Source organism: Ranitomeya variabilis, chromosome 4 (genome assembly GCF_051348905.1).
Source record: "Ranitomeya variabilis isolate aRanVar5 chromosome 4, aRanVar5.hap1, whole genome shotgun sequence".
Taxonomy (NCBI): domain Eukaryota; kingdom Metazoa; phylum Chordata; class Amphibia; order Anura; family Dendrobatidae; genus Ranitomeya; species Ranitomeya variabilis.
The window spans coordinates 376,606,986-376,634,362 of NC_135235.1; the positions used below are offsets into that span (position 1 = coordinate 376,606,986).

The 27,377-nt window shown below is 43.3% G+C and overlaps 1 protein-coding gene across 1 annotated transcript in view; it reads right to left on the minus strand.

The window, feature by feature from the left end:
- Positions 1 to 231: 231 nt before the first annotated feature.
- LOC143764801 (uncharacterized) overlaps positions 232 to 27,377 on the minus strand; it is a 743,861-nt gene continuing 716,715 nt past the window's right edge. Inside the window, exons 4-5 of the mRNA XM_077250780.1 lie at positions 1,144 to 4,696; positions 232 to 527 (exon numbers count right to left, since the gene is read on the minus strand). Of these exons, the coding sequence (XP_077106895.1) occupies positions 4,441 to 4,696 (256 nt within the window). The 3' untranslated portion in view covers positions 232 to 527; positions 1,144 to 4,440. The remainder of the gene's footprint in view (positions 528 to 1,143; positions 4,697 to 27,377) is intronic.

The window sequence follows — 27,377 nt, forward strand, 5'->3', positions numbered from 1 at the left end:
TAAGTCACAACCTCTCAGTGTTAGTATATGAGTACTTCATTCTGTTTCTCATAGACTTACATTGAAAAGTGACTTGCAGCTCGCCCAACAAACACTGGAGCGATTCTGCAGGTCACAACCTGATGGAGACTGACCTGAGCAGCGCCGATACCAGATGAAGGAAGTAACTGGTCATATTACTAGGGATAACCAAAAAAGGAATGTACACCAGAGCGGCACTAAAATATATGTCTAACTTTATTACAAATGGTAATCATAATAATTAATATAATACAGATGAAAACAATTTAAATGAAAACAGTTATAAAATACAAAGGGTAGTGACACCTAGGTGCCACATCAGAGCAAGTTGGTGATATATAGGGGTCTATATAAATGCCTAATGCGAGTCAGAGAATATAAACTGGTAGTGGCTCTATATGTATACATTCTTGTAATTAAACAATGAATTGTCCGGAAGGGAAATAGTTATAAATAGTGTTGCATAAAGTTCATAGTGAGGAAATAATACAGTGGTCCAACCAGACCTACAAAAGATAAAAATAGACAATCCTTTAACACATTAATAAGGGATAGCATCCAATAATATGAGGTAGTAATATACATACAGGAAATAATCCATATGAACTCAGGCTATATATATGTATGTATATATGTGTATATATCACACACTAACCTAGGTATACCAGAAGACTCATAGTGCTAAAGCATAGTTAGACAAGTAGGACCAACATGCCAAGAAAGTGGGAGAGGCAGACTCCAATGTGGGTTTCGCAATGTGCTTCTTCGGGGAGTGTGGTGTCAGGGGTTGACCGGTAGGTTTATATATGCCAAGGAATATGCTGCCGGGATGCATGGCTGAAGCTGCGCTTCTGGTGCATGGCGGGGACCAGAAGCCGGGGAGTCAGCATCCAACATCACAAATCCACACCCACCACTGATGCGTTAGTATGGTGGGCAAGGTGCGCAATGTCAGAGGGATGTGTATCCACGGCAGCAGAGCCGCAACGGCTGGACCAAGCGCACACCCCAAGGCCGATAACAAGAGCCCAGGGAGAGCTGAGGCACAGGGAAAGGTGATAAAGGCAGTATGGAGTAGAGGTAAAGGTAAAAATGGATATAAGTGAGTGTAGGTGCACCTACCTTAGTAGACAGGCATGCAGTGAAGAACCAGTGGTGGGAACAAGTGGGTGACTGAGGAAAAAGGGTGACAAAAGGTGAGTATCTCCTTATTTAGGTTGTCAAACATAGAGATTGAGAGTTCAAAAATTGCCCTAAATGAGAAAAGTGATCAAGCATAAAAGTACCTACAGGGTAATAAGGAAGTGCTAGCCAATAGTGGAATAAAGGGAAAAAATGACAGGTATGAAAATGTTTAATAACTGAATCATGAAGCACCAGAGTAGATGATATAAGAGAGCAAACCAGATTAGCTCTCCCAAAACGCCCAGGGGGCGTCAGAACATCAGGACAACTCCAAAAGAGATTCAATATGAAAAAACGGAGCAAAAACGTCCATAACCACATAGTTATAAAATGTAACGTCTTTATTTATTTATAACTTCCAACACTATAACACAATGTCAAAAATTGCAAGTACGTGCTGTGTGCACTATGCACTTAAAAGAGGACAATAGGAAGGAGACATGACGATAGCCCAGCAAAAACAGGGGAAAAGAAAAAAGTATATATCCCTTCTTTTTTATAGCAATAGTCGTAAAGCAATGATCTCTGTATACAAGGTCCAACATGTATCCCTTTAACAAAAGTAGCGGTAATACTATGCATTTAGTGCATCAAATAACAGATCAAGCTTACCCATTGCGGTCATCAGAATAGGGTACCCCCTCCTTGCTAGGCGCCCCCGGACGCGTGTATGAAAATGTGTATAGCATGTGAACCGACACACTCCAATAGTGTATAAGAGATAGTCAATAAGTGCATGCACAAATTTGTTGATTAGAACCCCTATACACGCATCCATACATGGAAAAATCATAAGGAAAATAATGGTAACCACGATAAAGGGTAAAAGAGAGAGGTTAATCAAATATTAAGTGTTAAAAGGTACAATAATAAGGGCTAAATGGTTAAGGACAAGTGAAGTGATGGATAAGGGTTATCAAGATGGATATGGTATGATATCTTACAAATCAATACATAAAGATGTAATTAGTCACTTATAATGGATCGCCCCCACGTTAAGGGCAATGGGGTACTCGGTACCGGGTCTATCTCTCTCCCGACCTGGTCCGTGGCCCTTCTGAGGGGCGTCCAATTAAAAGTGAAGTAGTTTGTACGGTGTTCGTGATGCCACCTGTGGTGTTCGGTCAGGGTGACCGACGCTGCTTAGGGGTCCGCTGGGGTGATGGAATGGCAGCTAGATGGTGTACCTTCCCACAGGTAAAGTATGTCCCCAGGGCTTCCCAGTGGTATAGGTGTTGATGGTGGACGTCGTAAGGCGCAATGAATAACAAGGACACAAAGGTTGCAGTCTCTTTACCTTTTACTGAAGACTTCAGAGTCCACAGTCCAGAGCACCGTTCACAGGGCAAGCAGAGTCCGGCCGGTCCGAAAGCACATCCAGAGTTCCCTTATCCAGGTGGAAATCAGTAGCTTTCCTACTAGCGCCTGTGTGTTGTAGTACCTCCCTGCTGAGCACCACGGGATAGTCCTCACAACTTTTGTGGATGTTTCTGATGTTCTCTCTCTCTCTCTGTCCCCCAGATGATATGGATAGGACAACCCGTATGACGGGGTAGGCCTGGAGCTATTTTATAGGGACCCTAGAGACGCCCCTCTCCCACAATTTGCCTCCGTGTCTTCATAGGTATTAAGGTCGGGCAGCCAACTTGGAATCAACTGTCCTGCCGGTCTCTGAAGTAATGCGTAGAGCCTATTACTCCCTTGGTGTTCCGGCCACCGGCTATGCGCCTCAGAAGGAGGCTGCCGATCTTGGGGCAGAACTCCTCCCGGTATTATCTCCTTGTGCTGTGACTTCGTTTCTCACTCTCCACAATATACTTCGCTTCGTGTCCTTTCTTAGGATGGTGCTGCAATGGAGTGCAGGCCCAGCTCCGTAACGTTCTATCTCGTGCTTGGTCTCTGTCAGGATCCCACCCCTGACAGGGACCCTCTGTCTGCAGCTCAGATGTTCCTCCTTTTCCCCCTGTCTGCCTGACAGGTCCTCTCTGGGTCAAACCCAGGTAGCTTCTGACTGACTTCCTATCCAACCCACCAGTTTTACCCGTGTGTGAGGAGTGGCCTAGTAGATAGCACCTTTGCTCCCCCGGTGGACTGGAGTGTGAAGTGTAGTGTGTGACTGTGATACCTGGTCAGGTGAACTCCTTTAGTACCATCAGACGCAATATCACTCCCCCTGGTGGAAGAGCGACATTACTGCAATGACCAGGACTCTGGGGCGCTGCAATAACATAAAGATAAAAATTATAAATAAATTATAAATAGATAAATCAATGAGGGGGATGAGGGATAGAGGAAAAGGGGAGGGGAGGGAAGAAGAGAAGGAGATGGAGAACCATGCTTCAACTTCGTCCATAGGGCTCCAAACGGTGTAAGGAAAGTAAGGTGCCAAAGGGCTCCAGGTGATGATAGGAAAAAAAGGTGTTAAAGGTCAACCTGCACAAATCACAAAATAGTGAGAGTTAAAAAACAGAAAACATAAACAGATAAAATCAAAGACATAACACAAACTTACAAAAATGGGACAAAATTTAGGACCTCGTTGAGGCCTCTAGGAACAATGCAATTGATTTTAATAATCCATTGAGCCTCAAGTTGAGCAAGTTTTTTCTTGAAGTCTCCTCCACGCTTGTCCACCAGGATATGGTCAATTCAGCGTATCCGGAGCTGACTGCTATTACAGCCGTGTGCCACCTTAAAGTAACTTGTAATCAGTTTTAGTTGTTCATCAGCTAATGAATCATGTGCACCCTTGATGTCGCGAACATGTTCACTTACTCTTACATGGAGTTGTCGTAAATTTAAACCAACATAGATCAAGCCCCATGGACAGGTGGCATAGTATATTACACCCCCCATGCTGTAGGAAATGCATTGAGTAATTCAAAATTCTTTAGAGGCATCACTAGATTAGAAGGTAAAACATCGTTCCAGGTTGGCACAGTCGGCACAACTTGTTCATGGGAAGAAGCCGCACCTCCGTCCCTTGGATCCGAATGTATATTCACATTCAGGGCGTTTATAGCAACTGTGAGTTAAAAGGTGTCACGGAGGTACATTTGGCCAAGGTTAATTCTTGTTTTATGAGGGGCCAGGACTTTCCCAATGCTTCTCTAACACCAGAGGAATTGGTAGAAAAAGTGGAAATAATTCTCCTCTGATTGTTTGGGGGTGATTTCTTCTTGGCCTTGAGGAGATCATCTCTTCTGAAGTGTGACGCTCTTCTCCACCAGTTATTTACTGTTTTCCGGAATATCCGCATTCTTCAAACTGGAGTTCGTCAGCTTGCTTCTGATATGAACATTTTTCTGAACAGATAAACTTTGCTCTGAGAAACTGACCATATGTTATGTTATCCTTGAGGTGTCTTGGGTGGGTGGAGGAGGCATGAAGTAAACTGTTGACTGATGTCTCTTTTCTGTATAGGTCACTCTGCAAGAAACCATCTTCTCCCTTGTGAATCTGTATGTTTAAGAAGTCAATGCTTGTATGGCTGTAATGACAGGTAAGTTTGATATTGTTCTCATTATTGTTTAGTTGTTCCACAAATTTTAAAAGATCACTCTCCGTACCCTGCCATATTGCAAAGAAGTCATCAATGTAGCAAGTCCACAATAAAGCCTTTGAGGCAAGAGGCGTCGATTTTTGTAAGGAAAATCCTTCTCTCCCACAGCCCCAGGAACAGACAAGCGTGGGACGGTGCAAAGGCCACCCCCATAGCTGTTCCTTGGAGCTGAAGGTAGAGTACCTCTTTAAAGATGAAAAAATTATGTGAGAGAGCGAATTCCAGTAGGGATAGTAGGAATCGGACGACCCTGTCATCCATCCCCATCATCCTCAGAAAAAAGCTGGCTGCCTCCAATCCATCTGGATGTTTAATCTACATCGAGTGTAACCAGCCACATATCAGGTTCCAGACAGATAATAATTATTTTGGAGAGGACATCTCCCATATCTCACAAGTACGAAGGGAGAGTTTCCACAAGTGGCTTTAAAGGGAACATTTAAAAAGGATTGTGCACAGTAACCTACACACAGTGTCAGGTCGGCGCCATTTTACTGATTAAAATTATACCTTGGTTGTTGAAATCCGTCTTATGGTTGTTTAATCTTGATTTTCAGTTTTGTGTTAATGAGATTCTCGTTCCCTAAAGCGGGGTTGGGGTGCTCTGATTAGATATTCATAATGCAGGCTGCGGACAGGTCACTGATCCCTCAGTGACCTGCCCTCTAGTTTGCATAATGAATATCTGTATATACTTAAAAAAAACAACCAAAAATACATTTTTTTTAGGTTATTGAACTAGAGGAAAAAAAATCAATTTGAAAATGGCGCCTGCGCAGTAGCTGCTATCTCTGTCTGCTGCTGTGATCCAATAGCTGCTACTGCGCATAAGCTGGCTACGCCATCTTACTGGAAAGAAGAAAAAAGTTTATCCTCCAAATGGTGCTGCCAGTAGCAGCACTCGGCTATCTCTGAGCTGGCGCTATATAGAGTTCAAGTCCTCTTTCTCTCTGAAGAGGCCATTTTTGCATATAAAATTTCCTAGAGGAGCATTGCACAGCGAATAAGCCTACTTACCTCGACAAGCTGAAGTGATGGCCGGGGGACCACCACATTGCAGGGAGACTACCGTACACAAGATGAGGTGCAAACAAAGGGTAAATTTATTGGAAGGCAAGGAATGAAGTGGATGAGGAAGGTGCAAGCAGGAGTATGCAATGGCAAAAGATAATTTACAAGAGTTGTATTCTTTAGCTGGGCCGACAAATAGCACGTGGCTCCAACTATTACTGACTCAATATATATCACACAAGCAAATGCAAACAATAAACAAAGAATGATGCTACCCTACGTATAGCCTCCCTGGCCTCTACTGAGCAGGCCACACGGCTGCCGTGTTCTGTCTATTGAAGTCTACACTAGGCCCTGACGTGCACAAAACAGGAACAAACTCACGGTGATGTTGGGGACTCAGATCCAGTCTCGGGGGCCCCCAACAGTCTAGTACAGTGGTGCGCACGGCTCTCTGCCAGCTCTGTGAAACGTGGTCTTCTCCTTGCTTCTGGGTCCGGGAGGTGCTCCTGGAAACTGTAAATCCCTTTCTCGGTATCTTCATGGCTTCTCAAACTGGCACAGGACAGCCACCCTTGCTGCACCCGAAGAGTTCATCCAATTTCAAGAGTCCACTCTGTCCCAGGCTGTGGGACCTCTTTTACAGGTACAAGCTTAGCACAGACGTTCTCTGCAGCTTCTGCTCACACCCCCCCAAGGCTCAACTCCTCCCCCTAGCAGAGGGCAGTTCATTTACACAGTCTATTGTGGGGGGAAGCAGAACATTCCATCACACTAGACAAGGGGGTGCTGTCTCTTAATGTGGCAGCGTGTTCCTTACTGTCCATAACAGCACCACCCCCCTACAAAGCCAGAGCTGGTATGTCACTCTCCACAAGGAGAAGCTTTCCCCCTAGGACCCTCTTTTTCATTCAAATTCATAGACCAAATTACTGCGTTTTACCACGCATATTACTAGGGGCAGGGAACATGCATTAGTGAGTGACACCACTCCAAATGGTAATATAATTAAAAAAAAACTTTGAAGTTGCGCTTTAACTAAATTTTAACTATCAAAAGAAAAAAGCAAACAAAAGGGGAATGGTGCCTCACAGTATATTATATAGTAGATAGCCTCAGATACTGCAGTCAGGATCCAGATTCCGTTTGACAATTGGATAAGTTAGGAAAGAAAATTGGATCAGCAAACTGAATTTCAATTAAAAAAATCTTCTTTTCATTTAAAAAAAAAAAAAAATTAGTCCAGACAGATGATGAAATCATGTAGCATTCTTATGCATTTCTGGCCATAGCCCTTAGTCGTACAATATAGCAGTGTTACAACAACAGAAATCTATATATATGAGGCATCGTGATTACTCGCTAATCCCACCCCCTGCACAGAAGCTCCGCCCCCCGCATCACCACACATAATCCCGCCCCCACCCCATTACCACACACAATCCCACCCCACCACATTACCACACACAATCCCGTCCCCCCACATTACCACACATAATCCCGCCCCCCACCCCATTACCACACACAATCCCGCCCCCACCACATCACCACACATAATCCTGCCCACCCACCACACATAATCCTGCCCCCCACCACATCACCACACATAATCCCGCCCCACCACATCACCACACACAATCCCGCCCCCCCACCACATTACCACACATAATCCCACCCCCACCACATCACCACACATAATCCCGCCCCCCACCACATCACCACACATAATCCCGCCCCCACCACATTACCACACATAATCCCACCCCCACCACATTACCACACATAATCCCGCTCCCCCACCACATCACCACACATAATCCCGCCCCCCAACACATCACCACACATAATCCCGCCCCCCACCAATTTTTTTTTCATTATAAAATTTGTTTAGATGCTGGAATGAATAAAAAACGCACATCTTACTGAATCCAGTTTGTTTTTGATTTTACACTGTGAATAAAATGTATTATTAGTATTATTCAGATTTTTTATGATTATTATTGTTATTAACATTATTAACTTCATTTTAAGTTACTTTACCACCTGCGTAAGCGCTATTGAATGTTGTTGTTATTTACTTTACGTTAATCACCAGCAGCGTTAATTAGATAGCAATGAGCGTTAGCTGGCTTGAAACAGCTAGTTATATATACAGAGAGAGGCACAGCCTCCTATGACATCATAATAGAATTAACATAAACCCCATACACCTGTTTTCATCTATCAGAATAACCTTGCAGCTATACAAAAGCTCAAAATGTAATATTTGAATCTAGCAAAGCTCCAAAGTGCAGCTTCATAAATATATATAAAACATTTTTTTAGAAAAAAATGCAAAACATTGTATTGTTGATAAACGGCAGTTCGATGAATTGTTCATAATGACTCCAAACCATCTGTGTAGAGATACTGAAATATTATTTCTATAAATAAAGTACTGAAAACCAAAAATAAATACTTTGTTATAGGTTCACAAAAATATTTCACATTAATAACGTATATCACATAGTAATATTTTAGAGCAAGAGTGACAAATAGCCAAATGTGAATAAATACATGCAAAATGAAGCATTTTCAAACTGCAGAATGCGAAGTGGACAAATTGTCTCAGGTGTGAATAGATACCTATGGAATAAAGCACATTCGCAATGCAAAATTAGAAGAGAGCACATAACCTATAATCCAAATGAATATATATATGAAATGGAGCATGTTCACACTAGAAAGTGCAAGATGGACAAATTGCTTGAGATATGATTGGATACCTACAGAAATAAGGAACAATTTTTTTAGGCATAATTTTTTTTTGTTTTACAAATTAAGAATGAGATAAATTGTCCATAATATGATTAGGTACATACAAAATAGAGCATGTTCACACTGAATAATTAACCCTGGATGCATGATAAGTGGAGCATGGTCTCACTACAAAGTTTAGAAAGCTATCAACAGCAGAGAAATAATTTTAGTACTAAATGCATTCCCTTGCGAAAGTATTCGGCCCCCTGGAAGTTTTCAACCTTTTCCCACATATCATGCTTCAGGCCGGTTTCACACGTCAGTGGCTCCGGTACGTGAGGTGACAGTTTCCTCACGTACCGGAGCCACTGACACACGTAGACCCATTAAAATCAATGCATCTGTGCAGATGTCATTGATTTTTTGCGGACCGTGTCTCTGTGTGCCAAACACGGAGACATGTCAGTGTTCGTGGGAGCGCACGTATTACACGGACTCATTAAAGTCAATGGGTCCGTGTAAAACACGGACCACACACGGACGTTCTCCGTGTGCAGTCCCTGTGGCGTGCAGGAGACAGCGCTACAGTAAGCGCTGTCCCCCCCACATGGTGCTGAAGCCGCGATTCATATCTTCTCTGCAGCAGCGTTTGCTGCATAGAAGATATCAATAATAGTGTTTAAAAGAAAGATCTATCTGCCCGCCGCCCTCCCACCCCCTGTGCGCCCCCCCGCTGTTCAGAAAATACTCACTCGCTTCCCTCGTTGGCTGTCGCCGCTTCCTGTCCTGGCCACTCCTTTTACTGTATGCGGTCACGTGGGGCCGCTGATTACAGTCATGAATATGTGGCTCCACCTCCCATAGGGGTGGAGCCGCCTATTCATGACTGTAAATGAGCGGCCCCAAGTGACCGCATACAGTAAAAGGAGCGGCCAGGACAGGAAGCGGCGACAGCCAACGAGGGAAGCGGGTGAGTATTTTCTGAACAGCGGGGGGGCGCACAGGGGGTGGGAGGGCGGCGGACAGATAGATCTTTCTTTTAAACACTATTATTCATACCTTCTATGCAGCAAATGCTGCTGCAGGGAAGATATGAATCGCGGATTCTGCACCAGATGCTTGTACGTGTGGTACCCAGCACGGTGCGTGTGGTACCCAGTGGGCACACGGGCGGCACACGTGTGCCGCAAGTGTGCCACACTGATGTACACCAGAAACGTAGGGGCACACGGACATGGATAATTCCGGTACCGATTGTTTCCGGTACCGGAATTATCTGGACGTGTGGGACAGCCCTCAAACATAAAGATACCAAGTGTAAATTTTTTGGTGAAGAATCAACAACAAGTGGAACACAATTGTGAAGTTGAATGAAATGTATTGGTTATTTTAAATTTTTGTGGAAATTCAAAAACTGAAAAGTGGGGCGTGCCATTTTATTCGGCCCCTTTAACTTAATACTTTGTTGCGCCACCTTTTGCTGCGATTACAGCTGCAAGTCGCTTGGAGTGTTGTGTATCCGCTTTTTGGGCTCCCCTGGTGGTTGCTGGTGGTACTGGTGACTTGTTTGCACTTTGCTGCTTCTGTTCACCTGCTTCCATCAGCGTTTGGGAGTTTCCTATTTAGCCTTGCTCTCCAGTCATTTCCTTGCCGGTCATCATTGTAACCAGAGCCTTCGGTTGCATGTTCCTGCTACTAGTCTGCTGATCAGCTAAGTGGACTTTGTCCTTTTGTTTTTGTACCTTTTGTCCAGTTTGCAGTTTTTGTAATTCTCTGTAGCTGGAAGCTCTTGCGGGCTGAAATTGCCACTCCTGTGTCATGAGTTGACACAGGAGTCTTAAAGTAATTTCAGGATGGTTTTTGAAAGGGTTTTCAGTTGACCGTGAAGTCCTCTTTTGTATCCTTCTGCTATCTAGTAAGTGGACCTCTCTTTGCTAAATCTACTTTCATACTGTGTATGTCTTTTCCTCTTAATTCACCGTTATTACATGTGGGGGGCTGCTATCATCTTTTGGGGTATTTCCCTAGAGGTAAGCCAGGTCTGTTTCTTCCTCTACCAGGCGTAGTTAGTCCTCCGGCTGGCGCGTGGCATATAGGAAGCCGTAGGTATGCTCCCTGGCTACTATTAGTTGTGTGGTAGATTTAGCTCACGGTCAACTCGAGTTTCCATCACCCGAGAGCTTGTTCGTTATTTATACGTTTCTTACGTTCCCTTGCCATTGGGAACCATGACAGTATGACCGGCCAGTGTTAAACTTATTGGCAGAAGAAAGGAGAGAAAAAAGAAGTCTGTAAATTTTTTTTTTTTTTCTCTTTTTCCCCTATGCTTGCTCCATAGTTGGATCAGTTGTATTTCAGCTCTAATTACAGCCTTTGCCTTTCTCTCCTTATAATCCTTGAATGGCTCTGAGCTCACCTATTTAATGATGGATCCTCAGAGTTTGGCTGCAGGTTTAAATAATCTTGCTACGAAGGTTCAAAATTTACAAGATTTTGTTATACATGCTCCTATTTCTGAACCTAAAATCCCTACACCAGAGGTGTTTTCCGGAGATAGATCTCGGTTTTTGAATTTCAAATATAATTGTAAATTATTCCTTTCTCTCAGACCTCACTCCTCAGGAGATCCTGTCCAGCAGGTTAAGATTGTAATCTCTTTGCTGCGAGGTGACCCTCAAAATTGGGCATTTTCATTGGCACCAGGGGATCCTGCGTTGCTCAATGTGGATGTGTTTTTCCTGGCTTTAGGGTTGCTTTATGAGGAACCTAATTTGGAGATTCAAGCTGAAAAAGCTTTGATAGCCCTATCTCAAGGGCAAGATGAAGCGGAGATATACTGCCAAAAATTTCGTAAATGGTCTGTGCTTACTCAGTGGAATGAGTGCGCCTTAGCGGCAAATTTCAGAGAGGGTCTTTCTGATGCCGTTAAAGATGTTATGGTCGGGTTCCCTGCGCCTACAGGTCTGAATGAGTCCATGACAATGGCAATTCAGATTGATCGGCGTTTGCGGGAGCGCAAACCCGTGCACCATTTGGCGGTATCTTCTGAAGAGACGCCAGAGAAAATGCAATGTGACAGAGTTATGTCCAGAAGCGAGCGGCAGAATTATAGGCGTAAAAATGGGTTATGCTTCTATTGTGGTGATTCTGCTCATGTTATATCGGCATGCTCTAAACGTACTAGGAAGGTTGACAAGTCTATTTCAATTGGCACTTTACAGTCCAAATTTATTTTGTCTGTAACCTTGATTTGTTCATTATCAGTTATTACCGTGGATGCCTATGTGGACTCTGGCGCCGCTCTGAGTCTTATGGACTGGTCCTTTGCCAGGTGCTGTGGGTTTGATTTAGAGCCTCTGGAAGTCCCTATACCTCTGAAGGGTATTGATTCTACACCTTTGGCTTGTAATAAAACACAGTTCTGGACGCAAGTGACTATGCGTATGACTCCAGACCATCAGGAGGTGATTCGCTTCCTTGTGTTGTACAATTTACATGATGTTTTGGTGCTTGGATTACCATGGTTACAGTCTCATAACCCAGTCCTTGACTGGAAAGCTATGTCTGTGTTAAGCTGGGGATGTCGGGGGGCTCATGGGGACACTCCTATGGTGTCCATTTCGTCATCTATTCCATCTGAGATTCCGGCATTTTTGTCTGATTATCGTGATATTTTTGAAGAGCCTAAGATTGGTTCACTCCCTCCTCACAGGGATTGTGATTGCGCCATAGATCTGATTCCTGGCAGTAAATTTCCAAAGGGTCGTTTGTTTAACCTATCTGTACCTGAACATGCTGCTATGCGCGAGTATATTAAGGAGCCCCTGGAAAAGGGACATATTCGTCCTTCTCCATCACCTTTAGGAGCCGGTTTTTTCTTTGTCTCTAAAAAGGATGGCTCTCTGAGGCCTTGTATTGATTATCGACTCCTGAATAAAATTACAGTCAAATATCAGTATCCATTGCCTTTGCTGATTGATTTGTTTGCTCGCATAAGGGGGGCTAAGTGGTTCTCTAAGATTGATCTTCGTGGGGCGTATAATTTGGTGCGAATTAAGCAGGGGGATGAGTGGAAAACCGCATTTAATACGCCTGAGGGCCATTTTGAGTATTTGGTAATGCCTTTCGGCCTTTCTAATGCTCCTTCGGTCTTTCAGTCCTTAATGCATGATATTTTCCGTGAATATTTGGATACATTTTTGATTGTTTACTTGGATGATATTTTGATTTTTTTCTGATGACTGGGAGTCTCATGTTCAGCAGGTCAGGAGGGTTTTTCAGGTTTTGCGGGAGAATTCTTTGTGTGTAAAGGGTTCAAAGTGTGTTTTTGGGGTTCAAAAAATTTCCTTTTTGGGGTACATTTTTTCCCCTTCTTCTATTGAGATTGACCCTGTCAAGGTTCGGGCTATTTACGACTGGACGCAGCCTACTTCTCTGAAGAGTCTCCAGAAATTCTTGGGCTTTGCTAATTTTTATCGTCGATTTATAGCTGGTTTTTCTGGCGTTGCTAAACCTCTGACGGATTTGACTAAAAAGGGTGCTGATGTTGCCAATTGGTCCCCTGCTGCCGTGGAGGCCTTTCGGGAGCTTAAGCGCCGCTTTTTGTCTGCCCCTGTGTTGCGCCAGCCTGATGTTTCTCTTCCCTTTCAGGTTGAGGTCGATGCTTCCGAGATCGGAGCGGGGGCGGTTTTGTCGCAGAAAAGTTCCGACTGCTCGGTGATGAGACCTTGTGCGTTCTTTTCGCGAAAATTTTCGGCCGCCGAGCGAAACTATGATGTTGGTAATCGGGAGCTTTTGGCCATGAAGTGGGCATTTGTGGAGTGGCGTCATTGGCTTGAGGGTGCCAGACATCAGGTGGTAGTTTTGACTGATCACAAGAATTTAATTTATTTGGAGTCTGCCAGGCGCCTGAATCCTAGACAGGCACGTTGGTCGTTGTTCTTTTCCCGGTTTAATTTTGTGGTCTGGTACTTACCGGGTTCTAGGAATGTGAAGGCAGATGCTCTTTCTAGGAGTTTTGAGCCTGACTCTCCTGGGAATTCTGAACCTGCTGGTGTCCTTAAGGATGGAGTGGTTTTGTCTGCTGTCTCTCCAGATTTGCGACGTGCTTTGCAAGAATTTCAGGCAGATAGACCTGATCGTTGTCCGTCTGGTAGACTGTTTGTTCCTGACGAGTGGACCACTAGAGTCATCTCGGAAGTTCATTCTTCTACTCTGGCAGGTCATCCGGGAATTTTTGGCACCAGAGATTTGGTGGCTAGATCCTTCTGGTGGCCTTCCTTGTCTCGAGATGTGCGTGTTTTTGTGCAGTCTTGCGATGTGTGTGCTCGGGCCAAGCCTTGTTGTTCTAGGGCTAGTGGGTTGTTGTTGCCCTTGCCTATTCCGAAGAGGCCTTGGACGCACATCTCTATGGACTTTATCTCGGACCTCCCTGTTTCTCAGAAGATGTCTGTCATCTGGGTGGTGTGTGACCGTTTTTCTAAAATGGTTCATTTGGTGCCATTGCCTAGGTTGCCTTCCTCATCTGAGTTGGTCCCTCTGTTTTTTCAAAATGTGGTTCGCTTGCATGGTATTCCGGAAAACATCGTTTCTGACAGGGGTACCCAGTTCGTGTCTAGATTTTGGCGGGCAGTCTGTGCCAGGTTGGGCATTGATTTGTCTTTTTCGTCTGCATTCCATCCTCAGACCAATGGCCAGACGGAACGAACTAATCAAACTTTGGAGACTTATTTGAGGTGTTTTGTGTCTGTGGATCAGGATGATTGGGTTGCCTTTCTGCCGTTGGCGGAGTTTGCTCTTAATAATCGGGCTAGTTCTGCCACTTTGGTTTCTCCTTTCTTTTGCAATTCAGGGTTTCATCCGCGTTTTTCATCTGGTCAGGTTGAATCTTCGGATTGTCCTGGAGTTGATGCAGTAGTGGATCGGTTGCATCAGATTTGGGGACAAGTGGTGGATAATTTGGAATTGTCCCAGGAGAGGACTCAGCAGTTTGCTAACCGCCGTCGTCGTGTTGGCCCCCACCTTCGTGTTGGGGACTTGGTGTGGTTGTCTTCCCGTTTTGTCCCTATGAGGGTTTCTTCTCCTAAATTTAAGCCTCGGTTCATCGGTCCTTATAGGATTTTGGAGATTCTTAACCCTGTTTCCTTTCGTTTGGACCTCCCGGCATCTTTCGCTATCCATAATGTGTTCCATCGGTCGTTGTTGCGGAGATATGAGGTACCGGTGGTTCCTTCGACTGAACCTCCTGCTCCTGTGCTGGTGGAGGGTGAATTGGAGTATGTGGTAGAAAAGATCTTGGACTCCCGTATTTCCAGACGGAGACTTTAATATCTGGTTAAATGGAAGGGCTATGGTCAGGAAGATAATTCTTGGGTAACTGCCTCTGATGTTCATGCCTCGGATTTGGTTCGTGCCTTTCATAGGGGTCATCCAGATCGCCCTGGCGGTTCTTGTGAGGGTTCGGTGCCCCCTCCTTAAGGGGAGGGTACTGTTGTGTATCCGCTTTTTGGGCTCCCCTGGTGGTTGCTGGTGGTACTGGTGACTTGTTTGCACTTTGCTGCTTCTGTTCACCTGCTTCCATCAGCGTTTGGGAGTTTCCTATTTAGCCTGCCTTGCTCTCCAGTCATTTCCTTGCCGGTCATCATTGTAACCAGAGCCTTCGGTTGCATGTTCCTGCTACTAGTCTGCTGATCAGCTAAGTGGACTTTGTCCTTTTGTTTTTGTACCTTTTGTCCAGTTTGCAGTTTTTGTAATTCTCTGTAGCTGGAAGCTCTTGCGGGCTGAAATTGCCACTCCTGTGTCATGAGTTGACACAGGAGTCTTAAAGTAATTTCAGGATGGTTTTTGAAAGGGTTTTCAGTTGACCGTGAAGTCCTCTTTTGTATCCTTCTGCTATCTAGTAAGTGGACCTCTCTTTGCTAAATCTACTTTCATACTGTGTATGTCTTTTCCTCTTAATTCACCGTTATTACATGTGGGGGGCTGCTATCATCTTTTGGGGTATTTCCCTAGAGGTAAGCCAGGTCTGTTTCTTCCTCTACCAGGCGTAGTTAGTCCTCCGGCTGGCGCGTGGCATATAGGAAGCCGTAGGTATGCTCCCTGGCTACTATTAGTTGTGTGGTAGATTTAGCTCACGGTCAACTCGAGTTTCCATCACCCGAGAGCTCGTTCGTTATTTATATGTTTCTTACGTTCCCTTGCCATTGGGAACCATGACATTGGAGTATGTCTCTATCAGTTTTAGAGATGACACAGATGGACCAAACACTTCACCAATAAATACAAGATATAATCCACAATAATAGGAAATATATTAGAAATCACAACCCAGGGGTGCGCTATCACGGGACGTGGCAGACCCAGATAATAAGGTAGTGATTGTGTACCTCCCTTTTTTCTTGCACTTTTACACCGCATGGTTTATTATTCCCTTCTGTGCTCTTTTTTTCTTTGCACATTATTTGCATTTTTGCACACTACACTATTGCACACCATATTGCCATCTATGTGTACGAGCTGTGGCAATATATATATTGTGTATTTTGATAACACTATTATAAAAGGAATTTCTTTTGCCGTTTTGCACATAATTGCAGTTTACACATTGCACTCTTGCACTTTACACTGCCACGTATGTGGACGTGGTGCGGTAATATATATGCACATATAGAAATAGGGAAGCACTACTCCTATACATATATATATATATGAACTGGGTCAGCCATTACCATTAATTATATTTTACATCTATGTATTTTTAATCCTGTTGTGCGCACAATTGTTGTAATTATATAGCCAATTATATATAATAAAGGCATTTTTTATATCTACTTTCTGTTTCATGGTTTCTCTGGTTATCTATACGTTGGTTGTGTGTACGCTCTATCAGTTTTGTACATCAAGAGACTGAAATTCTTGCCCATTTTTCCTTGGCAAACAGCTCGAGCTCAGTGATGGAGATAATTTGTGAACAGCAGTTTTCAGCTCTTTCCACAGATTCTCGATTGGCTTGAGGTCTGGACTTTGACTTGGCCATTCTAAAACCTGGATACGTTGATTTGTGAACCATTCCATTGTAGATTTTGCTTTATGTTTGGGATCATTGTCTTGTTGAAAGACAAATCTCCGTCCCAGTCTCGGGTCTTTTGCAGACTCCAAAAGGTTTTCTTCAAGAATGGTCCTGTATTTGGCTCCATCCATCTTCCCCTCAATTTTAACCATCTTCCCTGTCCCTGCTGAAGAAAAGCAGGCCCAAACCATGATGCTGCCACCACCATGTTTGACAGTGGGGATGGTGTGTTCAGGGTGATGAGCTGGGTTGCCTTTACGCCAAACATATCGTTTGGCATTGTTGCCAAAAATTTGATTTTGGTCTTATCTGACTAGAGCACTTTCTTCCACATGTTTGGTGTATCTCCCAGGTGTCTTCTTGCAAACTTTAAACAACACTTTTTATGGATATCTTTGAGAAATGGCTTTCTTCTTGCCACTCTTCCATAAAGGCCAGATTTGTGCAGTGTACGACTGATTGTTGTCCTATGGACAGACTGTCCCACCTCAGCTGTAGATCTCTGCAGTTTATCCAGAGTGATCATGGGCCTCTTGGCTACATCTCTAATCAGTCTTCTCTTTGCTTGAGATGAAAGTTTAGAGGGATGGCCAGGTCTTGGTAGATTTGCAGTGGTTTGATACTCTTTCCATTTCAATATGATTGCTTGCACAGTGCTCCTTGGGATGTTTAAAGTTTTGGAAATAATTTTGTATCCAAGTCTGGCTTTAAACTTCTCCACAACAATATCACGGACCTGCCTGTTGTGTTCTTTGGTCTTCATGATGCTCTCTGTGCTTCAAACAGAACCCTGAGACTATCACAGAGCAGGTGCATTTGTTCGGAGACTTGATTACACACAGGTGGATTATATTTATCGTCATTAGGCATTTAGGGCAACATTGGATCATTCTGAGATTCACAATGAACTTCTGGAGTGAGTTTGCTGCACTGAAAGTAAAGGGGCCGAATAATATTGCACTTCCCACTTTTTAGCTTTTGAATTTCCACAAAAATTTAAAATAACCAATAAATTTCGTTCAACTTCACAATTGTGTTCCACTTGGTGTTGATTCTTCACCAAAAATTTACATTTGGTATCTTTGTTTGAAGCATGATATGTGGGAAAAGGTTGAAAAGTTCCAGGGGGCCGAATACTTTCGCAAGGCACTGTATATAGCAAGTTTTTTCCCCCCCTCTTTTTCATGTTTTAGTAAATGAACCTGGTGTCCTTATGAAAATTAAGACCTTTGGGTTGTTTGGTGTCTAATTGTATGATCCAGAAGTCTTCTCGAAGGAATACATTTTTTTTGGAGATTACCTCCTCTAATAGGAGAAAAAACTTTCTCCATTCCAAAAAAACGAAAACTGTCTAAATTGCCACCATGCATTTCTACAAAGTGTTTAGTAGCTCCTGAATAAGATGAATTTTTATTGTTGATATTTTGAATGTGCTCTGAAATTCTCCTCTTTAATTTACGGCTAGTGCAACCCACATAATTAAGATTGCAAATGTCACAATGAATGCAATAAACAACCTGTTGTGAATTGCAGTTAATGAAAGTTTGAATAGGGAATTTTTTATCTATTAGGTGTGTTTTCATTGCATATTTGCACATGTTGCACTTGCTTCCTGCACATTTGAAAAATCCTTTTGAAGATAACCATGTGGTACCACAAATAGTTGAATTAGTCTGAAACAAACTGGGTGATAAATGATCTCCTAGTGATTTCTCTCAACAATTTCTTACTGAATGGAACAATAATTTATCTAAATGTTCCTCAGATATTATGAGACTATTTATCAAAGAGGAATAAATTAGATTGCAGAATCTAAAAAAGAAATGGATGATCTCAACATTTCAATTTCTGAATTGTCTACTGCTCACAATTTTGACACATTAAATAACGCCTTAAAAAACAATATTGCCAAAATGGAAGATAATATCATGGCAATAAAAAAGTGAAATTTGCAAGAGATAGCATGGATTTTAAACATGACCAGGTTTATACTTGGAAAAATGTATCTACTAATTATACCCCAAGATCTATTCTCAAATATGATAGACATGGGAGAGATTTTTCATCATTCAAGAATGTGAGTTTTTCCTCCTCAGATATAGATACACCTGACAATTCCGACCATGACAATGCAACTGATCATTCCAGCCACAGCTCAGTTTCTAAAAACGCTGCAGGAGGAGCAGGAAAAAAGCCACCAAAGTAAATCCAACACCTGAGAATTTCTTCACATGAAAATGGAGAAATCGTTTCCGGATGTAGTTACATGCATGTACAGTGTGGTAGTCCTAAGCCTGCTAATTCTCACAACAGATGAAAACCGTTTACTCTCCAAAGGACTCAATTTTTTGTACCTAATCAAAATTGTAATTGGCGCGCCCTACCAGCAGGGTACTCGGTACCGGGTCCGGTTCATAAAGGAGATGCCACGGTGGCTGCAACCCGGTCCGTGGCCCTGGGTGCCCAATTAAAGAATTAAAGGGAAAGGTCTTTAAGGGGATTTGTAATGTCTATGTTCGTGACGCCACCTGTGATGTTTGGTCAGTTGGGACCGATGCCACTTAAAGGGGTCCTCTGGTGTGATGGTAGGGTAGCTAGATGGTAACGCTTCCCACTGGTGAATCGGGGTCCCCGGGGCTTCCCAGGTGTATGGCAAGATGGTGTATGCCGATGAATAAGTGGAGGACACAGTTTGCAGTCTTTTACCTGGTTTACTGATGGTAGCAGTAGTAGTCCTCAGCCCAGGGTACCAAGTGCCGGGTAGCTGTGGTCCGGCCGGCTTGGAGTCAGTAAGAGATCCCTTTTCCAGGTGAGGTCCGTAAGCATTTCCTGCTAGCGCCCTTTAGTTGGTTAGGTCCCTGCTGCTTGAAGCTCAGTGCAAGTCCCCTCTCTCCTGTATGATATCTGTACGATAGGCAGTTTGAGCCTGTTTATAGGATCTCTTAGATGACCTGGCTCTTAAGGTTACTGCTTCACCTCAGACTTATTACAGGCTATTGACATATAGTACTATGTCCTCCGGTTCTGTCATGCATCCTGGAGAACAACCTCAGGCTCCCGGTACCTGGTTCTGCGCTCTGGCTCACAGGGTGTCCTTCCGCTGTTCCCCTGCTGAGCCTCTTCCTCCTCTGTGCTTCTTCCCTCTAAGCTCCTCCACTATTCAACTAACTCTCCTTCTGCTTCTCACTCTTTCCAGGGGTAGCATCTCCCTCATGGCGGCTCGGCCCTCATGTCCTTCTGCTCCTGGAGACCAACTGTCTCCCTCCACTGTCTCCCTCAGACTAACTAACTCCTCCTCCAGACCAGGATACTTAAAGTGTAAGGGAGCTCCCCTGAGTCCGGGTCTTGAGCTCCACCTCCTGGCCTAGACTCAGATGTGTTGAATGCAAGTGCCTTACCTTATAGACAGAATCTCCCTTGCCTCCAGGCGTGACATCACTTTCACCGAAAAGAAGGCAGCATCACTGCAACATCCGGTTACCTGGGGTGTGGCATAATCTTTTTCAAACGTTGCTGGATGTCAATCGATTTGCAAGAGCACTCATAGTAAAAAGACTTTTTTTAAAAACAAAAATTGAAAACATTGAAGATGTTGCTCCTATACCACAAGGGGGTGATCCAATAGAAGATTTTCTTTTTTGTGATAGTACCTCATTTGAAGAACAACATGCTTTATTGTCTCTTGAATCTTTATTTAATGAGAACACAGACACAGATTTAGTTGATATCTGGGTATGTATTTATTCACATTTGGCTATTTGTCCCTCTTGCTCTAAAATATTACTACACAGTGTTCCAAATTATTATGTAAATTGGATTTAAGTGTCATAAAGATATAATGATTTTGTTTTTCAAACAAACTCATGGATGGTATTGTGTCCCAGGGCTCAATGGATCACTGAAATCAATCTTAAACACGTGATAATTAGTTTTCCAGGTGATTCTAATTAAAGGAAAACTACTTAATAATGATGTTCCACATTATTAAGCAGGCCACAGTTTTCAAGTAGCATGGGAAAGAAAAAGGATCTCTCTGCTGCCGAAAAGCATGCAATGCCTTGGTCAAGGAATGAAAACATTAGATATTTCCTGAAAACTAAAGCTTGATCATCGTACTGTTAAGAGATTTGTGGCTGAATCTGAACACAGACGTGTTTGTGCTGTTAAAGGCATAATGAGGAAGGCTGTGCCTCTCTCTCTATGTATAATTTATGTTGTTGTAACACTGCTATATTCTACTACTAAGGGCTACTACTAAGAAATGTGTAAGAATGCTACATGATTTTATTATCTGTCTGGACTAATTTTTTTGTAAAGAATCAAATAAAGAAGTTTTTTTTTTATTGAAATTCAGTTTGCTGATCCAATTTTCTTTCCTAAATTTTAACTAGTCTAGCAGCTGATATTCAGTACCTATAGTTGGGAATGGTGAACACTGTCAGTGTATTAAAAAAAAAACATTCTAATGGCTGATAAGTCAACAGTAAGCCTATTCTGCATAAAGGATGAAAGTGGAGTAATATGACAGTCAGCTTTTATGCCTGAGGTCATTTATCTCTCTGAGCAAACATTTATTTAAAGAGTAACAGTCATCTGGATATTTTTTTTTTTCAGAAGTCAAAATTACACTTGGAAATGGGAAACTTTATAATATATCTTATCAGAGAAATCTGCTTCTTTCTCCTCCTGCACTGATTACTCTCACATTTCTCAATTCTTGAGTGAAACCTGTGTTCAGTTATCACAGATTTTCCCATTAATATGATAGGAGATGACAGCTGGTGCTCATAAAGATGTACAGGAAACTATAACTTTCAAGTGAATTTGCAGCAGCATGTACAGTGTGTTGAAAAAGTATTCATAGCCTGTGAACGTTTCCTCATTTTATTCTAGATACAGATTGGGAAAATTGTGGTAAATTTCTGCGCTGCTGAATCACTAGAATTCCAGAATTATTAGTACATGTGGCTTTATTATTCTACGCGTTTCAGAGTTCAAGTCTCCTTTATTAGGAAACACCACAGGAACATCGTTGTTGGAATTCTAGTGATTCGGCAGCGCAGAAATTTACCACAATTTTCCCAATCTGTATCTAACGGCTGGTCCTTCCTGGACTCGTATATCTGCTGCAGCGAATCCTTTCAATGCTTCAACTCAGCTACATCTGGTGAGTGCAATCTTATGGATTAACCTTTTAACCTTCTCAGATAAGACACTATTTGCACTCTTTCCTTCAACAGTTTTCATTTTATTCTAGTTACACCCACAAATTTAAAAGAATTTATGGGCATTTTATGTGGTATACCAAAACAAAGCAGGAAGCATTCATGAAGTATAAAGGAAATGATATATGGCTTTCTAAATAATTTAAAAATATAAATCTAAAATTTGTGACTTGCATTTGTTTTCAGCCCCCTCTGAGTCAGTACTTTGTAAGACCACCTTTATCTACAATTACTGCTGCAGCTCTTTTGAGGTATGTCTCTATCAGCTTTGCAAATCAAGATGCTAAAATGTTTGCACATTCTTCTTTGCACAATTTCTCTAGCCGATTGAGACTGGATGAAAGAGTCTGTGAACAGCAATATTCAAGTCTTTCCACAGATTCTCAATAGAATTTATGTCTGGACTGTGATTGGGCCGTTCACACACATGAATGTGATTTGATTTAAGCCATTCCATTGTAGCTCTGGCCGAATGTTTAGGGTCATTGTCCTGCTATAAGGTGAACCTTTCAGTCTAAAGTCTTTTGGAGTCCTTAATACGTTTTCTTTCAGGATTGCCCTGTGTTTAGCTTGATCCATCTTACTATCAACTGTGACCAGCTTCCTTTTCCCTGCTGCATTAAAACATTCCCACAGCATGATGCTGCCACCACCATGTTTGATGGCGGGGTTGGTGTTTTTCCACCACACATAGTGTTTTGCATTCAACCCAAAAAGTTATACTTTGGTCTGAGCACCTACTGACCAGAGCACGTTCTTTTACATACTAGTTGTGTCCCCAAATGGCTTTTTGCAAACTGCAAAATGGACTTGTTTTGGCTTGTTTTCAAAAATAGCTTTCTTCTTGCCACTTTTCCATAAAGGCCAGATTTGTAGAGCATGCGATTCACTTCTACTTGCGTATTAATACGCTGAGTACAATGCAAGAAAAAATTGCAATGCAGTTGCACTAATGTTATTCAATGAGGCAATGCACTACCCTGGACAATATGGCTCTCTCACATTAACTTATAAATCGAACCAGTGCAATGTGAGGAAAAACAAAATTGCATTGCACTCTGACCAATGTTATTTAATAAGTCAGTGCTCATCTGTAAGGTTTTGCTCAGCTGTAATCGGCTAAGCAACAATTTGCAGAATGCTGTGCATGGCCGTGTATATCACATGAGACTCGCCAATGCATATCTGTCTTTTTTTTATTGCACACGTATCAAAGGAAACAGGACGTTTCATCAGTCAAGTACAGTAGATTCATATCTAGAACCCTCAAAATAGATAGATAAATATGTCAGGGATCCCGGATATTTGTCAGGACTTTTCTAATCCCACAAATCCCTGATTTCACAGGCCGGGAAGGTCACGAGTACCACCTGCTGTGATCTTTGGAGCGAACAGCTCTCTGCTGCCTCCTTTCGTCTGGACAATTAAACGATTGGCCGCCGATCAACAGAGAAGGCCGCAGCCTGTTCACACAACTAGGCCGGCTGTCAAAAAATTACCTGCGAACGTACGGCATATATTACTCCGGACTTAATCAAATAAATAATTTAATAAAATGACATAGCCTTTGAGCTGATATTATCACTCTGGGAAGACCCTTGATATGGCAGGTCAATGGTTATTCCCTTTCCAGCCTAAAAATACCTGTCCACAGCCACCCCAGAAGTGATGCATCACATTAGATGTGCCAGTTCTAGTGCTTTGCCCGTTTTTTTCTGATTGTTAAACTGCAGTGGCAATTGGAGTAATGGTAGTTGGGGTTGATGTCAGCTGTGATTTGACAAAAATGACAGTTGATATCAAGCCCTAGGAGTAGTAAAGGAGAGGTGTCTGTCAGACACCACCATTACAAACCCAGTAGTCAAACATAAAAAACATACCATATATACTCGAGTATAAGCCGACCTGAGTATAAGCCGAGGCACCTAATTTTGCCATGGAAAACTCGGTAAGCTTATTGGCTCGAGTATAAGCTGGGTATGCATTGTCCCCTCATCCCTGTCCTGGTATGCGTGGCTTCCCCAGTCGCTGTCCTGGTATACATGGCTCACCCCAGTCCTGTCTTGGCATGCATGGGTCACCTCTGTTCTGTCCTGGTATGCATGGTTCACCCCAATCCTGTCCTGGTATTTATGGTTCACCCCTCACCCTGTCTTGGTATGCATGGCTCACCCCTTGTCCTCTCCTGGTATGCTTGGCTCCCCCATCCTGTCATTGTAGGCATGGTTCCCCCGGTCCCGTCGTTGTATGCATGGCTCCACCAATCCTGTAGTATGCATAGCTCTTATTACAAAAAACCCTAATACTCACCATCATCCGCACCCCATCACAGCATCTCGTTACGGCTTTCAGCAGTTCTTCCTGTGCTGAGCAATCACGTGACACTGCTCATTATGGTAATGAATGTGCGCTCCACGCCTATGGGAGAGGAGACGCATGCATATTCATTACCTTTAATGAGCGGTGCCACGCGATCGCTCAGCAGAGGAAGAGCTGCAGGTGCTGGGACCAACGAGATGCTGCGACGGCGCGGAGGAGGAGGAGTATGATGTGATCCGGAAGCTGGCGGCTGCAGCTGTCACTGTGCGCTATAAGATAAATTAATATTTATTTCTCTTTAGCAGCTGCACAGTTGTAGCCACAGCCACTGGCTCCTGCCGCTACACCGCCGCTCCCCTTCCCTCTCCGGCTTTCTGGACAATGACTCATGTATAAGCCAAGGGGGTGTCTACAGCACAAAAAAGTGCTGAAAAACTCAGCTTATACACAAGTATATATGGTATACAAATTGTAGGAATTAGTTCCTACTGGTAATTGTATTTTCATGAGTCCATCATGACAGCACACCAGGAGGTAGTCCTTCTCATCGTCTAGTGACTAGAAACATGATACGTTAAAGGCACCACCACACCTCACTCTGTGTCTTTACTAGAGATGAGCAAACTTGTTCGGAAAATGTTCGCCAATCTTAAATTCATCACGAACGTAGCACATTCAGATTCGTGTTCGGTTTCACGAGCATTCTTCCTCAAAGTCGGCAAAATTCGGTCACTGTTAAGTATATCATCGCATTTTCACTAATTCATTTGTTATTAATTTGACTAGGATAGTGGTGCTGTATGTTGACCGGGTGTATGGGGGAACATGTTTCATGAGGGGAGGGGGTGTGGAGAGGTTAGAGGAGCGGTGCGCTCTTTTATTTTTTCCCCTTAACTTTGTGTGTTGATTCTGGCAGCCAATTGGGGCACAGAAACCATCCACAATGTCATGATACGAGGTCTTCTGTGATTGGCTGCTGAAGTCACATGTTCTTGGCCATATGGAAAGCAGAAATCTTGTTTTGCTGGCCCCATTTTCTCAGTGCCACAGTCAGCGTCAGACTGGAACACCTTGGGCCCACCAGAGAAAATCATTCTTGGGGCCCACTATGTAGCTACACAGAAATAAATACAAGACCAACAATTGTGTGATATAACACGCTAATATCAGGGCATAACATAAGGTAGTACACGTCTTAATGATAAAGACAAGGAATACAAAACAAGCAAAGTCCAGTAGAACCTCTCCTCATGATGACTTATTGTAATGTATATATATATGAGAGGCAACTAGCACTTATAGGATGTCAAAGGACACACCAAAAAATTGCTAAACCAAAAACTACCAAAAAAATAGGTGCAAATACGTCCGAATTAAATAACAATCTTTATTGAATGAATAAATGTTACAACAAGGCAAAAAGAAACAGTGGGTTAGAAACCAGATAACATGTACAGTACGCATGTAGACAGACCACAACACCACACACTGGCAGACAGGCAAGACACAGTAAAGGATGTTCATAGCTCACTGACAGCTCCATCATAGAAATCACTACCCATGTTACATATATACTTCAGGAGCACCCATCAGTGAATGCCCAAAAAGGCAACAATCTAAGATACATAGTGAAGGATCTTACCAACTGCCAGTGCGGGGAGAGCGTCCGCTACAGACCCACCCCGACACGTGACGCCCCCTGAGGAAGGATACCGCCGAAACACGTGTCGGGGTGGGTCTGTAGCGGACGCTCTCCCCGCACTGGCAGTTGGTAAGATCCTTCACTATGTATCTTAGATTGTTGCCTTTTTGGGCATTCACTGATGGGTGCTCCTGAAGTATATATGTAACATGGGTAGTGATTTCTATGATGGAGCTGTCAGTGAGCTATGAACATCCTTTACTGTGTCTTGCCTGTCTGCCAGTGTGTGGTGTTGTGGTCTGTCTACATGCGTACTGTACATGTTATCTGGTTTCTAACCCACTGTTTCTTTTTGCCTTGTTGTAACATTTATTCATTCAATAAAGATTGTTATTTAATTCGGACGTATTTGCACCTATTTTTTTGGTAGTTTTTGGTTTAGCACGTCTTAATGATATAGCAGGGGTTGGTGCCCATATTTTGGTTCAAACTCAATGATAAATGTCCCCTGGTGTTAAATACCACTAGGCCAATGTGTTATAGCACCAGTGTAGTGGAGGGGATTTTGACATCTCATCTATACTCGTGAGAAAATCCACAGCGGGAATTGACCGATGCAGATTTAAGATAATCACCACCGATTTCATTCATTGCAATGCAAAGGATCAGGTCAGTGGTAAAGGTGTGACATTACATATTAGTAAATGCAGCAATATCTGCACAATATCTGTGTGGATATTTCCACTGTAAATTTGCTGTTTGATTTGTGCAGCAAATTCATTATGTGAATGTCCCCTCGTATAGTGGTGGGGTCCTAAATCACTTATGTATGACGTTGGATATCAAAAGAGCTTTCCCTCACATCCCTCTATACACTTTTCACAGAATTCTCTTTACCACCTATAAGGCCATAATGTTTTATGAAGGGCCTCATTTTGTTAGTAGCATGGGAAGAAAAGTTTTAGTCAGGGGTGATAAAGGGGGAGTGGGGCTCAATCAGGGTGATACAGGGGGAGGTGGCGCAGTCAGGGGTGATACAGGGGAAGGGGGCTCAGTCAGTCAGGGATAACACAGAGGTGGGTGGCGCAGTCAGGGTGATATAGGGGGAGGAGACACAGTCAGGGGTGATACAGGAAGAGGGCACACAGTCAGTCAGGGTGATAAAGGGGAGGAAACATGGTCAGTCAGGGTTGATACATGGGGAGGTGGTGCAGTCGAAGGTAATACAGGGGGAAAGAGGCTCAATCAGGATGATACAGAGGGAGGTGGTGCAGTCAGGTGTGATACAGGAGGAAGGGACATAGTCAGTCAGGGATGATACCGTGGGAGGTGGTGCAGTCGGAGGTTATACAGGGGGAAAGAGGCTCAATCAGAATGATATTGGAGGAGGGGCGTGCAGTCAGGGGTAATACAGGGGTAGAGGGACTCAGTCAAGGTGATTTAGCAGGGGTGGTACAGGGGAGGGGGTGCAGTCAATGGTCATATAGAGGGAGGTGGCACAGTCAGGGGTAATAAAGGGGCTCAGTCAGGGTGATTCTTGGGAGAGTGGATTCAGCAGAGGTGATACAGGGGAGGGGATGCAGTCAGGAGTCATATAGTGGGAGA